Source organism: Pelodiscus sinensis, chromosome 7 (genome assembly GCF_052426305.1).
Source record: "Pelodiscus sinensis isolate ZL-2025 chromosome 7, ASM5242630v1, whole genome shotgun sequence".
Classification (NCBI taxonomy): domain Eukaryota; kingdom Metazoa; phylum Chordata; order Testudines; family Trionychidae; genus Pelodiscus; species Pelodiscus sinensis.
The window spans coordinates 13566140-13585437 of record NC_143058.1 but is presented as its reverse complement, the minus strand read 5'-3'; the positions used below and the strand labels follow the sequence as shown (position 1 = coordinate 13585437).

At 40.3% G+C, this 19298-nt stretch overlaps 2 protein-coding genes across 5 annotated transcripts in view; one reads left to right on the top strand and one right to left on the bottom strand.

Annotated features, from left to right (window-relative positions):
• Window positions 1-10570, top strand: part of LMLN (leishmanolysin like peptidase) — a 30686-nt gene extending 20116 nt beyond the window's left edge. Inside the window, exon 17 of one of the 2 annotated variants that reach the window (XM_089779682.1) lies at window positions 10511-10570. In XM_089779682.1, the coding sequence (XP_089635808.1) occupies window positions 10511-10523 (13 nt within the window). In that variant the 3' untranslated portion in view covers window positions 10524-10570. Of the gene's footprint in view, window positions 1-1674; window positions 8017-10510 lie in introns of those variants that run through there. The other variant, XM_075933185.2, reaches the window with a different exon arrangement.
• Window positions 8079-19298, bottom strand: part of LOC102456685 (glycerol-3-phosphate dehydrogenase [NAD(+)], cytoplasmic-like) — a 44971-nt gene continuing 33751 nt past the window's right edge. For all 3 annotated transcript variants that reach the window (XM_075933188.2, XM_006137653.5, XM_025178813.3), the window contains 5 exons: window positions 18633-18771; window positions 15157-15269; window positions 13121-13354; window positions 12418-12524; window positions 8079-10704 (listed from right to left, as the gene is read on the bottom strand). In XM_075933188.2, the coding sequence (XP_075789303.2) occupies window positions 10608-10704; window positions 12418-12524; window positions 13121-13354; window positions 15157-15269; window positions 18633-18771 (690 nt within the window). In that variant the 3' untranslated portion in view covers window positions 8079-10607. The remainder of the gene's footprint in view (window positions 10705-12417; window positions 12525-13120; window positions 13355-15156; window positions 15270-18632; window positions 18772-19298) is intronic.

Sequence of the window (19298 nt, the reverse complement as noted above, 5' to 3'; positions counted from 1 at the left end):
TTACTTTGATTAGATTGGAATTCAACATATTTTCTATCCCATTTTTGTGGAGAGACTATATTGACTATCAAGTAAATCAAAATGGAGGGGCAATCTTTCCCTTCCCCTCTATGGCAAAATACTAAAAACTTTGAGAGGGAAGAAAGCAGAGCCATAGTGGTGGTACCTTAATACTGTATGGTAATGTTTCCACTAGTGTAGGGGAAGAAATATGGCTTGAGATCAACCACTTGACATTGTATAATCTCTGGTAGCCCTCCCAGAGATGTGTCTGCAGTCTATGAAGCTTCCACGAAACCACAAGACATGTGTGTTTGCAGGGTTATATGACTCTCTTGCAAGCTCTACAGGCCTGGACTCCTCCTAGTAGACCCCAGTGGGATAATGAATTAACACTTTTTTGTAATTTCACTTGTAAACTTGACCTAATGGGAATAAAATAACACAGAACATGTATAACTAGAGATATGACTGTATGTGTCATTTCTTAATAACTGGTGGTCTTCCTTTACTTACTTGGAGCTTTCATTTTTTAATAATTTGATTTCCTGGCCACTTTTTAAAATGAAAGTTGTTAGCAAAAAATATCACAGCACTTCCCTAATTCATACTAATGGTATATTACTTTCCCATAATTTTGAAAATGTTCTTTAGTTCTTAGATATGGTAGCCATAGTCCAGCTTTGTTAACTACATTGTCTCTCTCAACCTGCCCTCTAGACTCAGCTGAATATGCTATTTTCACCTCTAGTCCTTAAATTTTTGTATTCTTCTGTTGCAAACTATTAAAATATCTGTTTTGTTCCATCCTAGAAGTGGTCAGATTTCAGTGGCTATAGAAGAAATTAGAGAGCATAGTTTTGTAAAGTTTTTCTAGGGTGAAAAGAACTATAAAAATTAATAGAAGGTAAATTAACTTGAGTTCTAGTATCTGCTTTAAGTCTTTTTTTTCTTTTCAGCATCTAAGGAAGTAGCTCAAAAGCTTATGCTCAAATATCCTGAATTTGTTAGTCTTCAAAGTGCCACTGGACTTGTTTAGATCTAACACAGTATACCCTGTATTCCTTAGGTATAGAGATTATTCAAGTCTCTGAAACTGCTGGTTATGTTAGTATTACCCACGGTTATGTTAGTATTACCCACCTTCTTATAAATCAGTAGAAAAACATTCAGTGAGAACTTATAAGGGCAGATTCTTTTTGCAGCCCCCTCTTTCAGTTCTGCTGTTGCTTATTTCACCTCAGTTCTGTGCTTTGGTTTTCAATGTTCTGCTTTTTTGGCAATCTAGATCAGAGTTATTCAGAAAAACTCTTGTGAAAGTCTGAGACAGTTAAAATGTTGATTTCTTCCCCCCCCCCCCCCACACTTTTACACTTCTGGCTCTCCTTTTCATGACTTTTTCATCTATTTTTTGACCATTTTCCTAGTTGCTAATCCTGAAGCAACTGTAGAAGCGACACAGAGCACTTCCTGTCCTAAGGCCTAATCATGTTACTGCTGCAGAGTTCCTAGCCCTGAGAGGCTAATTTGCACTAACAGAAACAGTATTTCAAGTGAAGTTTGTACATATTCATGCTTTTTTTCCCCTGAAATATGTGCTTGTTAAATTGTTCTCTGTTCTGTATCTTAGGTTTGTATTTTGTAAATTGTATTATCTTTTATTTTTTACTTCAGATTTGTGCTCCTGTTCCTCCAGCCTGGTTATAACTCTCTGGCTGTTGATGGCTAATTTGATCCCTTTGCTGGCAGGATTTCTTCTTTGTGTGTGGAGTTAGATGTGGGTAAAAAATGTACTTACTCCAAGACTTCACCATCATGCTGCATCCCTCGAGTCAAGAGCACTACCATAGTGCAATATCTGCAGCAGTCTCACGTGCAATATCTGCAACAGCAGTCTCACGTTGAATGATTGCCTTTTGGTCTATCTCATGGCAATTAGTACTTCTTCTGGTAGCCAAGAAGGTGCTGACTGACAACAGCAGCTAGCTTTTCAGAGGATGCAAAGTTTACTATGTTTTCTCAAGAAGTGCCAGTATTTTCTGAATTCAAGCCTTTACTTTTAACAGTAATAACTGGGGGATCAAATGTGCTAGCTGCATTAGGCAAACTGACATCTCAATCGCTAGTGATATATATGTATGAAATGGTAAGAACCCTTCTTGGACTTTATTTTGCTAAATTCTCTTTGTAAATGGTAGCAGAGTGGTTTTTTTTAGCATCCTCAAACTGGAGATATATCTCAATGTTTCTTTAGTCAAAAGCCATGTAAAAATCAGTTGCCATCACTGTTAGGAGCTTGGGCTGAAATCGGCTTTTACTGAGTCTTGCAATTTCAGCTACAGAGAGACAGACACACAAACAAAATGATAAGGCATTGCTGCCAAAACACCATTCTGTACTTTGAACTTATGATGAATTGATGGTATATTTTCATAAAATTTGTTTGTTTATATTTATTTAAGCTCTAATAGCTGAACAAAACAAACTTCTGTTTTTTCTAAACAAAGAAAAAATGTTAGGAATCCTACTTCAGGTTTTCTAAGCCCACTTTCATTTAATGTGTGCCAGTTATATGAACATTAATACACTAAATATCTGAATCTTGCCAAGGTATTTTTACAGAAAGGGAACACTAATGCATTTTTGATGGGATGGTCAAAATATTTCACTTCACTACAGTAGTTTTTGTATTTTACCTTCAATGCATGTGTTCAAATTACAGAATTACGGTGAGGTGGATTTTTTTTTTTTAAAGAAACTTTGAGTATTTAGACCTAAACAGCAGTGACGTAACAAAAAGTTCTATTCTGCATAAATAATGTGAACACATAACACTTATACTTTAACTTGACTTTTCTTTGCGGGGGAAAATAGTGGTGGTGGCGGTCTAAACAAAGATAATGTTGACTACTTTAGGCCAAAACAAGACTAACATACTAAGAAAGCTACAGGCTGGGTCTTCTGAGGGACATGCAGCTGCTCTCTAAAATGATACTGAATATGTGAAGATTTAAAACATTGATATGAAAACAGCTATTTTTAAATGGTATATTTTTGAACTGGGGCATATTGTGCTATAAAGAAGCACAACTTGGTGGTGAACAACATCTACATTTAGATAAATGTGTAGAATGCTGTCTCTACAGGATGGTTGCTTCTGGGAGCATTTACAGGTGCAAACGCGCCTGTATCTGACCATTTTGGACTTACAAATAAGTCTTGCTTGCTCTGTTCATTCTCATAGTTCTGATTCTCAGAAAATGGTTTCCATTATAGATGTAAGGAATCAGGAGTGCCCAGTGTTTCCAGAATATACCAAGACAAGGAGAATAAATATCTTCTAACCTCCTTTTAGCCTGCTATAAGGCAATGGAGTTGTCAGGGATTTGCTCCCTTTTTGCAAGGAAAAAGGGTGAGGATATAGAATAAAAATCCTTTCATCACAGATGAACTTATCCATTAATAAGAGAGAATTTCTGTTATTGTTGTATGTGTGTTAAAGAAAAATCTGTGTGTGCCTACTGCATTTTGTTTTACATTATCCTTGTAAAAATAGGGTATTTGTAATGTGGCCAATGTCACTGAACCCCCAGATTGCTACACAGCTGCCCTAAGGAATCACAACTGAGAATTCTTTGCCTTGGGCTAGTTTCAAGTTATGTACACTGCTTTATATTTTAGGAGCCCTAAATGTGTGTTTTGAAATCCAATAACAGGGATAACATGCATAAAATTTTGGATTGACACCCTAAAATAACGAATAGACTGGTAATTTTTATATATACACAATGCAACAGAAGCGTGCAATGGTTTATTGAAAATTCATAAAGGTTTTGAGAAGATTTCTTAGGTCCCAGAGGTTGATAGTGTATCTTATCTGTTGTGCAATAATAGAATTTAAGTAGCATCATTCAGCAGTGATGCTTTTTATACTTGAAAAATGTTCTTGGTTATTTTTTCTTAGTAATGAAAAATATTTGCACTGTTGCAACTTTCTGATTATCTTTATAGATGTTAAGCATTTTTACCAGTGTTAATTTATTGCACTTGACATTTGATATCTTAGTCTTCTGTCTGTACAAATGTGAAACTTGCTGTCTTTGAATGAATAATCCTATCTTCAGCTGAACAATTATCCCAATTGTTCAGTCTTTCCTCTGAGAATTTAGTAAAACATGCAAAGTAGTTTGAAAAGTCAGTGCTCTATATATGTGCATTGTGTACTATACAGTGACAGTGGCAATTATGCATTGTAGAAAGAGAACTCACTTACCTGTCAGCACACTTCGAGGCAGATTTAACTGCGCTCATTGGCGATGTCTACACTCGCGGCTTATTGCGCAAGTATGGCAGTTCTTGCGCAAAAATCCGCAGAGCATCCACATGGCTTGCCCGCTCTTGTGCAAATAAATTTACAGTACGGGGTGGTAAGAGAGGGCTTCTGGCGCAAGAGCTACACTCTTTTTTAAACAGGAGTAAGCCCTCTTGCGCAGGAGCTCTTACACAAGAGGGCAGTGTGGACGCTTAGCCGGGGTTTCTTGCACAAGAAAGCCCTATGGCTAAAATGGCCATTGGAGTTTTCTTGTGCAAGAGAGCATCCACACTGCCATGAATGCTCTTGTGCAAAAGCACAGCTGGCACATGGCAGTGTGGACGTTTTCTTGCACAAGAGTTCTTGCACAAGAAGCCACTAGTGTAGACATAGCAATTGAGTAGTTCCTTTAACCCAGTGAAGTAAAAATATAATAGTCTTAATAATCTGAGATTTCAGTCATGACTTTTGTGAGAACATGCAGCAGTCAAGAATCCAGCTATGAATGGTAGAATTGGAAGTGACTTCCAGATATTTGCAAACAAATTGTTTGAACAAGTTTAAACACTTTATATTAGTAAGCTAATGACAGGTAGCCCTATTGTAGTAGCAATATGATGGCTGGTAACAAAGTCACCTTTAAGGTGAGAGTGAACGGTGGCTGTCAATTCAATGGAAATATCCCTTTTCATCTCAGAAGGAATAATTGAATAAAACTGCCTACCTCAGTTTTCTATACTGTCTTAGATTTAAATATTCAACATTACTGTTAACTTCCACAACTCAAGCTGAACAAGTAAAAACATCTCAGGTTTTTAAGAGCAGAATTAGAGGAGGAAGTATAAGCCATTTCAGAATGCATGCAGAATATACAGTTGAAAATCCTAGTTTAAACAATCATTTAGGCAGCTCTAAGTGTTGTCTACCTAATGAAATTGTCAGTGTTGTTTTTCTAAAATAACCTGCAGGAAGCTACTTTAGTTTCCTAGTTGCGTTTATTCTGTGATGTACTTATTACTGCATCATGTGTATTACCAAGCTAGCTTGCTTTCTGGACTAGCAAATAAGTTACTTGACTTGCTGTAGGTGAATTTTACTGATTTATATAATAGAATATTTATTTTGTAAAGCATTACATATTTGTTATAGGAAAAAAGTGTCTCACTTCTGAGACTTCACATTTTTTTCCTACTTTTAATCTAAAATGGCAACTGACAGGTCAGGTGACTTAGATTTGAGGAATGCAATAGTGGCATAGTCTCAAATAACACTGGTCTACAATTTTTTTAGAAGTCGTCTGCTTCCGAGATAAAATGTGCTATTTATTATGTATTTTGATGTGCTGAATTCAAATATGACAATTAAAACAACTGATTGGCTACTGTTTCCAAGATATTTAAGTTTTTACATTACATCTATGTATATTGTGTAGATAGTAGAGTTTTAATCATAAATTGTAAACCTAGGTTTTTTCATGTGTTTATGGTTGCTTTACATGATAATATTTCACCTGTCCTGTTTATGTAACACTTTAAAAATCAGCAAAAGGGTTATATAAATAAATTTTTTTTAATGAAACAAAAGGCAAAAAACTATTATGTACATAGTTTAGTCCTATTCAGTGTCTACTCGGCGCTTCTTGGCTTGTCTCTTGTATTCATTAAATGGAGCATCTCTTGTCACTGTCCAGCAATAGTCTGCAAGCATTGATGGGTTCCATTTGCCCTGATAGCGTTTCTCCACTGTTGCAATGTTGTGGTGAAATCGCTCGCCGTGCTCGTCACTTACTGCTCCGTAGTTCGGTGGAAAAAAATCTAGATGAGAGTGCAAAAAATGTATCTTTAGTGACATGTTGCAACCAAGGCTTTTGTATGCCTTGAGGAGGTTTTCCACCAACAACCTGTAGTTGTCTGCCTTGTTGTTTCCGAGAAAATTTATTGCCACTAACTGGAAGGCTTTCCATGCCGTCTTTTCCTTGCCACACAGTGCATGGTCAAATGCATCATCTCAAAGAAGTTCACGAATCTGAGGACCAACAAAGACACCTTCCTTTATCTTAGCTTCACTTAACCGTGGAAATTTTCCACAGAGGTACTTGAAAGCTGCTTGTGTTTTGTCCATGGCCTTGATAAAGTTCTTCACCAGACCCAGCTTGATGTGTAAGGGTGGTAACAAAATCTTCCTTGATTCAACAAGTGGTGGATGCTGAACACTTTTCTTCCCAGGCTCCTATGACTGTCGGAGTGGCCAATCTATCTTGATGTAGTGGGAATCTCTTGCACGACTATCCCATTCGCAGAGAAAACAGCAGTACTTTGTGTATCTAGTCTGCAGACCAAGCAAGAGAGCAACAACCTTCAAATCGCCACAAAGCTGCCACTGATGTTGGTCATAGTTTATGCACCTCAAAAGTTGTTTCATGTTGTCATAGGTTTCCTTCATATGGACTGTATGACCAACTGGAATTGATGGCAAAACATTGCCATTATGCAGAAAAACATCCATGACTTCTAGGAATAACATGATGCAATTCATATCATGTATGACGCAATAGCAGTTTCAGATTGCATCATTCATTGTTTTGCCTAAAAAGCAAGTACTGTCTAAACCCAGTCATAGATTTATTCATAGATTCAGTCAAAGATGTATTTTAGTCATTTTCTGGTTTAAATTGAGATCCCTTCCCTTTATAACTCACTTATCCTCCGCCATTTGCAAGTCAAGGGTCGTATATACTGACCCAATAGCATATCTTGAAAACTAGAGCCAATCAACAATTTTAAGCATCATTTTTGTTCTCCGTGACCCAGAATTAGTAAAGTTTGACTACATTTATTTCAGAAGCATTTTGGCTGTAGAGCAGTGTTACAGGGAGAGGGGATAGGGATAATTCAGACAAATGGTATGCAATGAGCAAAATTCTCCAAACCTTCAGGCAGTTCTATTACTGCAGCGTTCTGTTCTCCTAAATGATGAGTTCCTGGATCTTTGGGAGTCTGGGTTCATTGCAGGAGGATCTAAGGAGAATTTTGCTCTAGTGTTTTACTGATTTGGTATAATGTAGTTTATCTTTTTGATGTGCACTAATGAACAAATATCTAATCTCAAATCTTGAATCGGCTGCCCTTACTTAGGAGGGAGAGTGCCTGTTTTCAAATATTTTCTGTCCTGAAATGTTTTCTTACACTAATGTATCTCAGTGCAGCTGGACAGGTGTATGTTCTTTCTTCCCTGAAGTTCCTATTAATGTCAAGTTGGCAAACTGTGGCTGAACATATAAGACCTTGACTCTGCAAAGTGAGATTGATGGGACATTGTGGGTGCAAGGGTCTGTAGGCATACATCACTTTGTAGGGTTAGGGTCAATGTGTGTCCATTAAGTGATATGTTTGTGTGGTATAGAGCATTTGGCATCTCTGTACAAATGTCAGCTTTTTGAAATAAAAAGCTTATTCTTAAAACAAAAGAACCATTTGGGATGAAAAAATTAACTGTGACCTTGAGTATGTGTTTCCTGTTTTAATACAGAATGTAAATGTAAGGGTAAATTTTGCATTGTTTTTGAGACTGGAATTGAGGATTAAGGGCTAACTTTTGTTTGTGTTGTTCTGAGTGAAAGTTTTTGTTTTAGTGTAAGGTACAGCCATCTTAAAATAATGAAACAAATCATTGTACATCAATAAACACTTGTCTAGAAAATTGAACCTCAGTCTTGTGCTTCTCTGAGAATGACACACACACTGTAAATTCAAACATGAAACACAAACAAGGAGAAAGTAATTTGTGTATTAGAATTGTCAATTATTTTAACAGTGCATTTGAAAAAGTGAAATTACAGCAAATACTTATAAATTTAGCAGAGTTAATCGCTTATACTTATATGAACTCAGACTTGATGTACATTGTCAACCCTGAAAATGCTATATAATAAAACAACTTCAAATGGAGTTTGGCTTGCCTAAGGAGACCAAAGAAAGGGCCCAGAACTTCAAACCCACAATCATGCCTTCCATTTAGAAATCATACAGCATATTTACTTTCAGTATTGAAAAGACTTAGCTTGAGGTATTCAAAGCTGTGTAGAGGATTTAGACATACACTTCCCATTGAGATTAATGGGAGTTGCTTCCTGATCCTGGTTAAGGTCAAGATTTTGGGCTTCTTTCCACAGTTCTATATTTTAATCAAAACAACTTTAGATCAAGAATTTAACAGGGTTCTTGTAAAATGTGCAAGAAAAACTATTTTTATGACAGTCTTTGTATAGAGAATTTATAAAATGGTTACTTTACACATTTGATGTTTGATTTGATTAACAAGTGTGTTGTGAAAAAGACAAGAAGTAATTTTTCTGCTCTACTCTGCGTTGATTAAAGTCTTAATTGGAGTAATGTGTCCAATTCTGGGCACCACGTTTCAAGAAAGATGGAGAAACTGGAGAAGGTCCAGAGAACAACAAAAACTATTAAAAGTCTAGAAAACATTACCTGTAAGGGAAGACTGAATGGAAAAGAAAAGACTGAGGGGGGACATGATGATAGCTTTCAAGTATCTAAAATGGTTTTACAAAGAGGAGGGAGAAAAAATCCTCTCCTTGATCTCTGATCATAGGAGAAGAAGCAACGGGCTTAAACGGCAGCAAGAGAGGTTTAGGTTGGACATTAGGAAAAATTACCTAACTGTCGGGTGGTTAAACACTGGAATAAATTGCCTAGGGAGGTTGTAGAATCTCCATCATTGGAGATATTTAAGAGCAGGTTAGATAGGCATCTGTTAGGAATGCTGGTGCTTGAGGGCAGGGTCTGGACTCGACCTTTCAAGGTTCCTTCCATTTTTAGTATTCTATAGTTCTGTGACTTATGGCCTAGCATGTCTGTGGAGTACCGGCAGAAAGTATAGGTTCCATCCTCTCTCAATGAAGAAAGGCTGGAAAATGAAGTACCACAATCATTCATAGGCTTTTAACCCTGGAAAACATCAAACGTGCAAAGTTACCCAAATAGTTACAAAACAGTGTTTAAAATGTTAAATTACAGCCTTGAAACTTGGCTGCCAACTGTGGTGAATTAAAATATTGGTGCACAAGATAGCATAATGTCATTAAGATTCAGAAGTGATGTAAGGATATTTGAGTGTAGAATGCATGATGGAGATGGCTGATTTAACTTCTAGGAGGAGCAAGGCTGTGTTTGTAATGCTTGCTGTCTATTGCATGATGGATGAAATTGCACTGCCTCTAGTAGAGTTTCCTACCTAGAGTTAAAATGCAGCCATACTCATTCACCAGTGTAAACATATAGGAAGTCTGTGTGGTTATAGCAGTTAGTTTGTGCGTGTAACAGCGAAACATCAAGAGCTGTACCTTCCCTGGCCAAATTCTACCCTCTTTGCACACTTGTAACCCCACTGAAATCAACAACATTGCACAAAATATAGGTGAGGGTGAACCGTGGATCTGAATTTTCAATCTTAGATATATTTTACTCTCTTGATTAATTATAATTACTAGGCATCAGATGTTGAGAAATACTGATGCTAAACACAAATGCATTTCATAGTGTTACTTAGTCCTTCCAAATTCCTTGTACTTTAATAAATGAATGAAAATCTCTCACCAGGACACTTGGAAGCTGCGGCGGTAAGGTTTTCATTATCTTGTTCAGTATACACAAATGAAGCAGTTCAGTCAGTCATGTTTGAACAGACTAACAATCATATTTTTTCACAAGAGTTTTCTATTAGGAAACCAAATTGAGTAAAATATTGCATTGACACCTTGCTTTTGAAATGCAGTTGTATTTTAGGAGAACTGTATAATACCTTTGTTTCTTTATTTGATGATGCGGAGGTAGTTTTTCTTAAGGAAAAGTTAATTTTCATTTATTTTTCCAGTGTTTTTCATGAGCTTACATGCATCTTTGAACCATTTCTGCATGAGAAATATTAGTCGGCAAAGTGATAAGATGCATGAGAATCAGATTTGATGTGGTTTGAGGGGCAGCTGAGTATGGGGACTACTTACGATCAACAGGAAAGAAAATAATTCTCTTGGGTTGGTCTTTTCAGAATCAGCCTCAAGTCAAACCCATATTAAGGTTATTAAATCCCGTATGCTTCCTCATTCCTTGGACAGAATATTGAAATATTCAGGCTGACTTTACCAAAAAAAAAAAAAATCTGCTTTGCCTTTACAAGAAGTTGTGCCACATGATGACTTTGGCTGTTTTTATTTGCTACCAAGAGGAGAGAAGCCCAAAAGAGATGAATGCACAACCAGATGAGCCACTTGAAATTCTTACATGTGTTCGGGATGATTCTGCAGACAAGAAATGAATTCCTGGACCAACCTACCCTCATAGCAGATCTGGTAGACAGTTGAGAACAATGGAAACCTAAAAGAAGGATAAAGTAATTAAAGTGGTTTTGAAAGCTTACTTCCTGAAAAGAGCCCCAATGCATCACTACGCAATGCAGAATTGTGCAGAAATTAACATGCTGACAATGTATTTTCCCACTAGACTACAGAGCTGCTAGCCACCAATAGGGCCTGCTGGATGCTAAAGAGCTCAGTTTGCACATAGACTGCTGGATGGAGGAAGAGGGAGTTAGAGGGTTCTTGGCAGATGCAGTTCCCAGCATGCCCTGAGAGGAGGAAAGGGTGGCACAAAGAAAACTCTGTGCAAATCTGAGACCAAGCATCCCGGCTGCTTCTCCCTCTGGATCTTTGGGCTCTAGAGTTTGAGGAGGCAGCTACCTGGGCAAGTGGGGCCCTATGGGTGGGCTCTGGGGGAGAGGTGAAGAAAGGGGGTAAATAAATAGGAAGTAGGTTGTCATAGGGGTTTTGTTAGGTCTATTGTGGGGGTATTTTTGTGTGGGACCTGGAGGAGGAGAAAAAAAGAATAAGGATTCTGGGAAGGGATATGGATGGAGGAGTGAGGGGTGCTGAGGGTTTGGGTTATATAGGACAGCAGTGGCGGGGAAGGGAGGAGTTAGGGTGGCAGAAGGAGGCTCTGGCCAGGAGGCACTTACATGTGTGGCTCCTGGCCAGTAGCCCAGCAGATTCCTTAGCCAGGGTCCCTGCCTTTCACGTCCCTGCACTTCATGTCCCTGCACATGCTCAGAGCAGCTATAGGGGCCATGTGTGCTGCTCTGAACTGACTGCTATGAGCGTGGGGGAGGAGAAAAGGGGTACTTAACATGGTGCCTCCTGGCCAGAGCCTCAAACTCTTTCCTTTTTGTGGTGGAAATGATCATTGGTCAAGTAGTTTTGTTCTGCATGTCATTCAGCCTTTGGCTTGTTCTGCAGATACTGACCGTAAGGGTGCAGGCTTATATGAATAGTGATGATTAAGGCTAAGATATAGTTGTGGGTATTTTAAGTTAGGGACAAGTTACGAGTGATAAATTCATGGCCCGTGAGCTGTCCATGACTTGTACTATATACCTCTAACTAAAACTTGATTTTGGGGGAGCCAGCCAAGAGATGTTGGGTTGGTAGCCTGGTAGGCTTCCTACCTTTTTCTGAGTGGCTCCCTGGAAGCAGCAATGTGTGTGTCAGCTCTTAGGCAGAACATTGTCAGGGGGCTTCATGTGCTGCCCTTACCCTGAGCACCAGCTCTGCAGCTCCCATTGAGTGGGAATCCTAGCCAATAAGAGCTGAGGAGTGATGCCTGCAGGTGGAGGCAGTGCACAAAGCCATCTGGCCGCACCTCTGCCTAGGAGCTGAGGGACGTGTTGACGCTTCTGGGGAGCCACCTGGAGTTTGTGCCCCAACCCCAGCCCCCTCCCACAGCCAAACTCCTGCTACAACTGAGGGGGAGTGTTGTGGCCCAAGACCACCCCAGCAGTAGTCCAGAAGCTGTCAAATCTGCTCAGGCAGCATCCAGACCAGCTGTACTGGCCACTACAGAAGTCAAAGATCATAGAAAGTAATGGAATGCATGACAGACTTGCAGCCTTAGTGATGGTGCCTGGAGTTGTGAACACCTGTCCTTGATGGTGTTCTTGTTTCATAAAGACCTTTACACAGTTGTGAGCTAGTAATAACTTTTGACCATAACAAGTCTACCAATTCAGTATTAAAAAAAAAAAAAAAAACTACTTACTTCTCAACCATGTTTTTCTGTTTCAGGATCTTGTAGACTTCAGCTGAAGTCTGAGGACCTTGTAGTTTTTGTCCATTCAGCATCTCTCTTTCCAGCTCCTCAATTGACTAGAAGAAATGAGAGTGATCACACAAGTAGAATATAAGGAAGCTGCATAACCAAACAGTGTGTCAGGCAGAAAGGTTCTGAAAATATTAGACAAAAGAATCCAGTGACTAAACTGCAGCCCACGCCTGCTTTGCACTTTTGTTATAGGCCAAATGATTAATGAACAGAAGGCAGTGGGAGGCTTGGAATAGATTCTTTCTTGGGTCCCTTAGCAGTGGGTGAGGCATACAGTCCATATTATATAACCTTTGCTTTTATACGCAGAAAGAAGCAGCACCCGACGTGCTTGTTCCAAGCGGGAAGCTGATTTTCATTTATTCTAGAATTGTGGGATACTATTCTCTGTTCTTCCAATTTATATTAGTCCAACTTTCTGCAGGCCAGAGCTTTCAACTCTTGGAATAATATGTGCTGCACCAATCCCCAAAAGAGTCTTTGCAGTTAGCAAGGTAAGAGTCAGGTCTGAACACTCCCCTCTCAGATCAGAGGGAATGTTGCTGCCAGTATTAACCTTCCATCAGGAAGATGACTGTTGATGTGTATGTAAATCACTATGTAACATATGGACTTATGATGTCTCAAAAATGTTCCTTACTTTTCCTGTCCGCACAAAGGCTTCCGCTACTTTCCTGTTGCGTCCCCCATAGCATGTAGTGATTAGATCAGCAACGCCACAACTCTCCAGGAAAGTAGCTATTGATACTGGACCCCTGCAGAATAGCTTTGCAAAGGCTACCATTTCCATGAGACCCAAACGAATAACTGCTGCTTTTGTATTATCGCCAAAGTCCAATCCATCGCAGAATCCGGCTCCTACAGCTACTATGTTCTAAAAGCAGTGGATTGGAAAAGGTGCAAAAGAGAGGAGGACACCAAGTTAGATATGATGTGCAGTTCTTTGGCAGCATATGCTAATTGTAAAAGAACACAGTAGGAGTAAACGTGTTTTCACTTTAACTCTCTTGGGTATTCTAATTCCAAATAATTGTGAGCATATTTCATACCACTTAAATGTCTAATTGCTCTCAAATGTAAAGTAGTTGGACTTCTATGACCGGAAAAAAAAGTTCCCACTATTATTTCAGGTTGCAAAATGAAGGGATGTTTTAAAAATTTGGTCCATATAGCGCATCTAGAATATTTTTTTCCTCTTGTTGTCAGGTTGGCATTGGGATCTGGGCACCTTTCTCTTCTTGCCTTTAATTGAATCTTTGTCTATCCTGGGTGTCTACCTCCACAAACAGGCACTGGTTGCAGGAGCTCATGCTTATTGAGCTCAGTCTTGGCCTATGCTTACAGTAATATATTACCCTCCTTATAAAAAGTTTAAAAGAGGTTCATTGGGAATCCTAATCAAATGCTTAATCAAAAATATTCCATGCTTAGTATTCAGACAGTTCACAATATATTAGAGTAGTAGATGTCAGAGTGGCTACCCAGAAATACTCGTGCCTCAGTTTTGCTCTCTGCACATACACTCAAACTCTCATTTCAGCAGGAGCAGGCCTGAGCTATCTCTATACACAAAAGCACTCCACTGTGTGACGGAAAATTGCCTGGGATACACGTCTGTGTCTATAAATAACTAATTTATTAAACCACACACAAATTCAGTTCAAAACAACAATGCATTTTGTCACGAGAAGGTGAATGATATGAATATAGATGACTGAACTGTATGCTGGAATACTTTTTCAACGTTTTGAAGCAAACGAATCATCTTACTCAAGTGCTGCTCAGAACACGCTTCAATTTCAATATTATTTCTCAGTGGCGGTGCAGTTGTACACAGAGGTCTCAATCAGGACTGGAGTGCCCCTATTCCTAAATGCATCACAGAACCATCAGGAGGCACTGTTCTTACCCCACAGAGCCTACAGTCTGTTATTTCCTTATAAGTTATTTGAACTGTGGAATGAAAACATTTGCTTGAAAGAGGACTATCAGTCCTTTTGCCACCTCTTTAAATAAAAATGCCCTTGCATGAAGAAATCTAAGTTAAATTCCATGTCTAGTCATAGCTTGGATGATATAGTCTATTACGATTATTTCTATTACAGGAGTGCCTTAAGGCGCCATATAGGATCAGGGTAATATTGTGCTAGGCAATGCCTATACACGTGAGGGATGTTGACATGTAGTCGACTATATGCTTAACCGATAAGCCTAGGCTTATTGGTTAATCTTGTCGACTACATGCATTTTCCCCCTCCCCCTTTGCTGCCTCTTGTAACGGGGAGAGGGAGCAGCAGGGAACTCATCACTGCTGCGTAGAGCCACGAGAAGTTCCCCACGGCTCCTAGCTTCCCACAGCTCCGAATATTTGCAAATTTCACCATTCATGATGGATGCAGGAACACATCTACCACAAATGGCGAGGGCTTCCTGTACCAATGACCAAATTCTGCTCTCAGAGGCATGCACACCCACCAAAAGGAAAGCATTTGTATCATTTGTTTTGGAATGCTTTATAATACTTATGAAGAACATCAATATCCCCACGTGATTTGCTCAAGGCCATCTAGCAGCTTTAGTGGCGGAGCCAGTACTAGATGATGGAATCTTGAAACGAGACGTGAGGGTAGAATTTGGCCCTAAAAAAAATTATTTGATTTTTCTGGAATCACTAACTTTTAAGGCTCCGCAGATTTCCACTGTATCGCAGTCATCCACCACAGTAATCCTGAAATTTGGGGTCTGCATTAATTCTTTAAAGATCTGCCCATGCTTTTCATTTTTGCACCCTGTGGAAGGAAGGATGGGAGTTACACATTCCTTATTACTCAAGTTGCAGGGTGGACAAAATGGATATGTTTATAAAATACTGAAGTAGAAGGATGACTTGGAGGGAAGGGTTTAAGTTAGGTTTTATAATCTGTATAATTAGACATTATTAAAGGGGGATTAGTGAACCAATACAAACTCTTGCAGCTGGTAGCCAGTATTAACCACATAAGTCAAATCGCATTAGCAAAACATTTATCCAATAACACTTCGAGTGGTTCCAGCTGGATGGTTTCCATCACTCACCTCCACCCAACAGGTGCAATTAGACTTCATAATTCCAAACCTTGTCAAATGCTGTTTTCTAGTCTAAATGTAGACTCTTACAAGTGAAAGCAGGGATTTACACAAAGATGCTTCAGCTCACATAGCCCTGCCTGAGTACATCTACATGGCAGTGTTCGTTTTTCTGAAATAACATTATTCCAAAATAACATAGTCTGCATCTACGCTACAAGCAGTTATTTTGACATAATGTCGAACTAGCGGACTTCTTATTCTAACTCCTGTAACCCTCGCTTTATGAGGAGTAAGGGAAGTTGGAGGGAGAGTGCTGTACCTCAGACTTCCTGTTGTCTAGACAGTGCCAAAAGCTGAAATAAGCTATTTCAACTTTAACTACGTCAACTACGTAGCTAACGTTGCATAGCTTATTTCAGCTTTAGCCCTGATGTGTAGACATGCCCCCTGAGGGCTAGAAAAGACTGAGCACTGGGTTGAGTTAAATTCCTTAGCTATAATCCTAGCTCAGCTGCTGACTCACAGTTTGGGTATGGCCAAGACACTTAGCCTCTTAGCAGGGTGGGGTCAGGATCAACTAATGTTTGCACATTGCTTTGAAAATATAACCGCATCATTGCTAAGCATTGCTAACCTGCTGGGGCAAACATCTCATAACACCAAATGCATTCCTGCTTATAGAGGGATTCAGTATTTGCACTACTATTAGAAAAAGTGTTGTTACACAACCTCAGGGTGGCTGGTATCACACTATTAAAACACTGTCATTTTATAGGAGGCGGGCAGTGCAGTTGAGAGAGCAATGTGGAGATCTTTGAATGAAGCTTTACACCTGGCTTTTAGCAAGTGACGTTGGCCTTTGTTTTCATAAGAACTACATGGCCCTGATGTTCAGTGGGCTGAACGCCAGCAGTCCCCGTTCCAGCAGGAGTTCTGATACTCAGCACCTCTGACAGTCAGGCTCTGTGGTGTTAAATATCAGAACAAGTCTGAGCTGTTTCAGTCCCACAGCCCTTGGGTGTAGTGCGCTGGCTCACAAGCTTCCTTTGGATTCCTCATTCTCTAGCTGAGTTGGCATGTGGAAAGGGAATGCATTGTTGCTCTGAAGTGACAAGGCCCTCTGGCCTGTCTCGCAGCTAAGACAGCTCTTCAAGAGGTTCTCTCCCAAACAGAAGTGGCAGAAACACTTTGAGGAAGGGCAGGAGAACAAAGAGGGAAACTCTCTCTAAACAGGAAGCCTCAAAATCTTCATTAAAACTTAAGAATGTGAAGGTGCTAAGCTCACCTCCATACCCTCAAAGAGCTACCACAATAATATTGCTCAGCTGTTGTTCGTATTAATGTCGAGTAGCCTCCTCACAGAGCGAAAGTTGCCAAGATGGTACAGTTTTCACTATTCCCACTGCACAGGAATGAGCTGTTTGAAATTTGAACATAGAATCGAAACAGCCACCCAAGCTGTGATAAATTAAAGCTGCATTTTCAATTTTCACAACAGATGTAGAGTTACTATAAAAATGGAAAGGAAAGGGACCGCCCTGAAACAGTTTGTGCTCAGGTAGGCATTTTGAGAGACACAATAGTGAGAGATACAATTTCAGTTGCAAAGAGGTGGGAGGGTTGAGAAATTTAAACTAGGGGCAGAGGTGCACTCAGGCCCACTGATGGGAGGGGTGGGGACCCCTTAGAATTGCTGCTGGAGCATGCATTGTGCCATCCAGAGCCCTAGATCATGCACTTCAGCCAGCTCTGAGGGCGAGTGGGGGTTGCACTGTCTGGGCGGCATCAAGGGTTGGCTGCAGTCATGCCCCTTCCAGGAGAGTTCCCCCACACACTGCCTAGGGACCCAGAGATCCTGTTGGCACCCCTAGTTGCACTACTGCATGTCAGCTGCTGAAAGACTTGACATGAACTCTTTGACATTACTATGGCGTCTCACGTTAACTCCTATAGGCGGAGAATTGAGCCTTAATTTTTTAATGGAAGAGTTTAGCTAATAGCTGCATCTACTAGCATCTGCCGTTTGAGTCTGATCCTGTTTCCATGGAGATTGTTGGAAATGTGGCCATTTCTTTAAGGCACGGGTGGACAATAATTTTTGATGGGGGGGGTCACTCCAAGAATTTGCAAAGTGGTCAAGGGTCTCAGTCTTCCATATTAATGGAAGAGGTGGGGGGTCTGAGATGGAGGCCGGGTGCAGAAGGGAGCTTGCAGTAGGGGCCTGGAGTGTAGGAGAGGGTGTGTTGGCTGGGATGGGATTTGGGTGAAGGAAGCAGTTGTGACCTGGAGCAAGAGACTAGAGCGCAGGAGGCGTTTGGGCAGGATCTGGGAGGGGATATGGATGCAAGGGGTGGCAGAGGATTGGGGTTGTGACATGAGGCAGGGTATCAGGGTGCAGGATCTAGGAGGGATATGGGCACAGCAGGGGGAAGGCAGAGGGTTTGGGTTATGTGAGGTAGGGGGCAAAGGGTTGGGGTTTCAGAGGCAGGCTCTGGCTGGGAGACTTACTTGCTTGACTCCCAGCCAGCAGCCTTTTCAAGCACACTCCCTGCCTGCCACACTGGTTACAGGGGCCACGTGGTTTTTGAACAGCTATGAGCCTGAGGGGAGTGGGAAAGGATGCTTCGCAAGCTGCCTGTTGACAACAGGGAGCTCCCATTGGCCAGAAATCGGCCAATAGGATGTGCTGGAGGTGGGAGCAGTGCGTGAAGTTTCTCCTCCCTCCGCCTGGCTCACAGCTGTTCAAACAGAGCCCTGCAGCAGTCACTTTTCTCAGCAATGTGTCGGGGGAGGGTAGGCGGGAAGCCTGCCTGAGGCTTCCCAATGCATCTGCAGGTCAGATTTGGTGATTTGTTTTACCCAGGCCTGCTTTAAGGGAAGGGGAGTTCAGAGTTTAATATATGCTGTATATGCAATGCTATTCAGAAAACCTTCCAAGATTTTTACGTTTTGTTATACATTATACTCTGTTTCTATCTTTAGATGCTGTCCTATTCCTGTGCCAGGGACTGCTAGAAGCAGAAATGAATTGTAGTAGAACCAATCAGAGCTCTTGACTGTAAGTTTCCCTGAATGATAATTACCAATGGTAGTTTCACAGAACTTGTCCTCAGCCACTTCATTAGCTATATTGGCTCCCATGAGCACGCTGACGTCTATCTTCAGTTTCTCTCGAATGATGTCTGATATGAGCTTCAAGCCTTCAACACCCTCATCAACCCCCTGGTTAAAAGGTAATATTCAAAGTCAAAAGAAAAGAAATGAGGTTACTAAGCACGTGTGTGTGTGAAATGTAGGCCTCGTGCAATAAGCCCTCTGCTAGCAGTTCTCCCTACAATGTTAAATGCCAGGACTATGTCACAAGATTTTACATTATGGTGACTCTGGCTTTTGTATTAAACTTCCTGTAGTTGTACAATCAAGTTTTCATGTAGTGTAAGTTTAAAAATATTCTCATGCAAGGTTTAAACAATACACATCCTATGAAAGGCATAGCTCCAGTTGTATTTATAGAAGGAAAAAAATCAAAGTGTGGTATGCTCCCTCCCCCCTATATTGCTGGTTGCAGGAGAATCTTAAAAGGGGAGAAGGCAACAGCTGGAGAATTGTAAGTCTGAAACTCTTAATATATATTTTTTTCCTTTTCAGATTACAATGTCGCTAGCTTCTTTAGCTTTTTAATATAGCCTCCCCAATTCCAACTGCAAATCATTTCCACTCTGAATAATTATTGTTGTCCAATTTTTTGG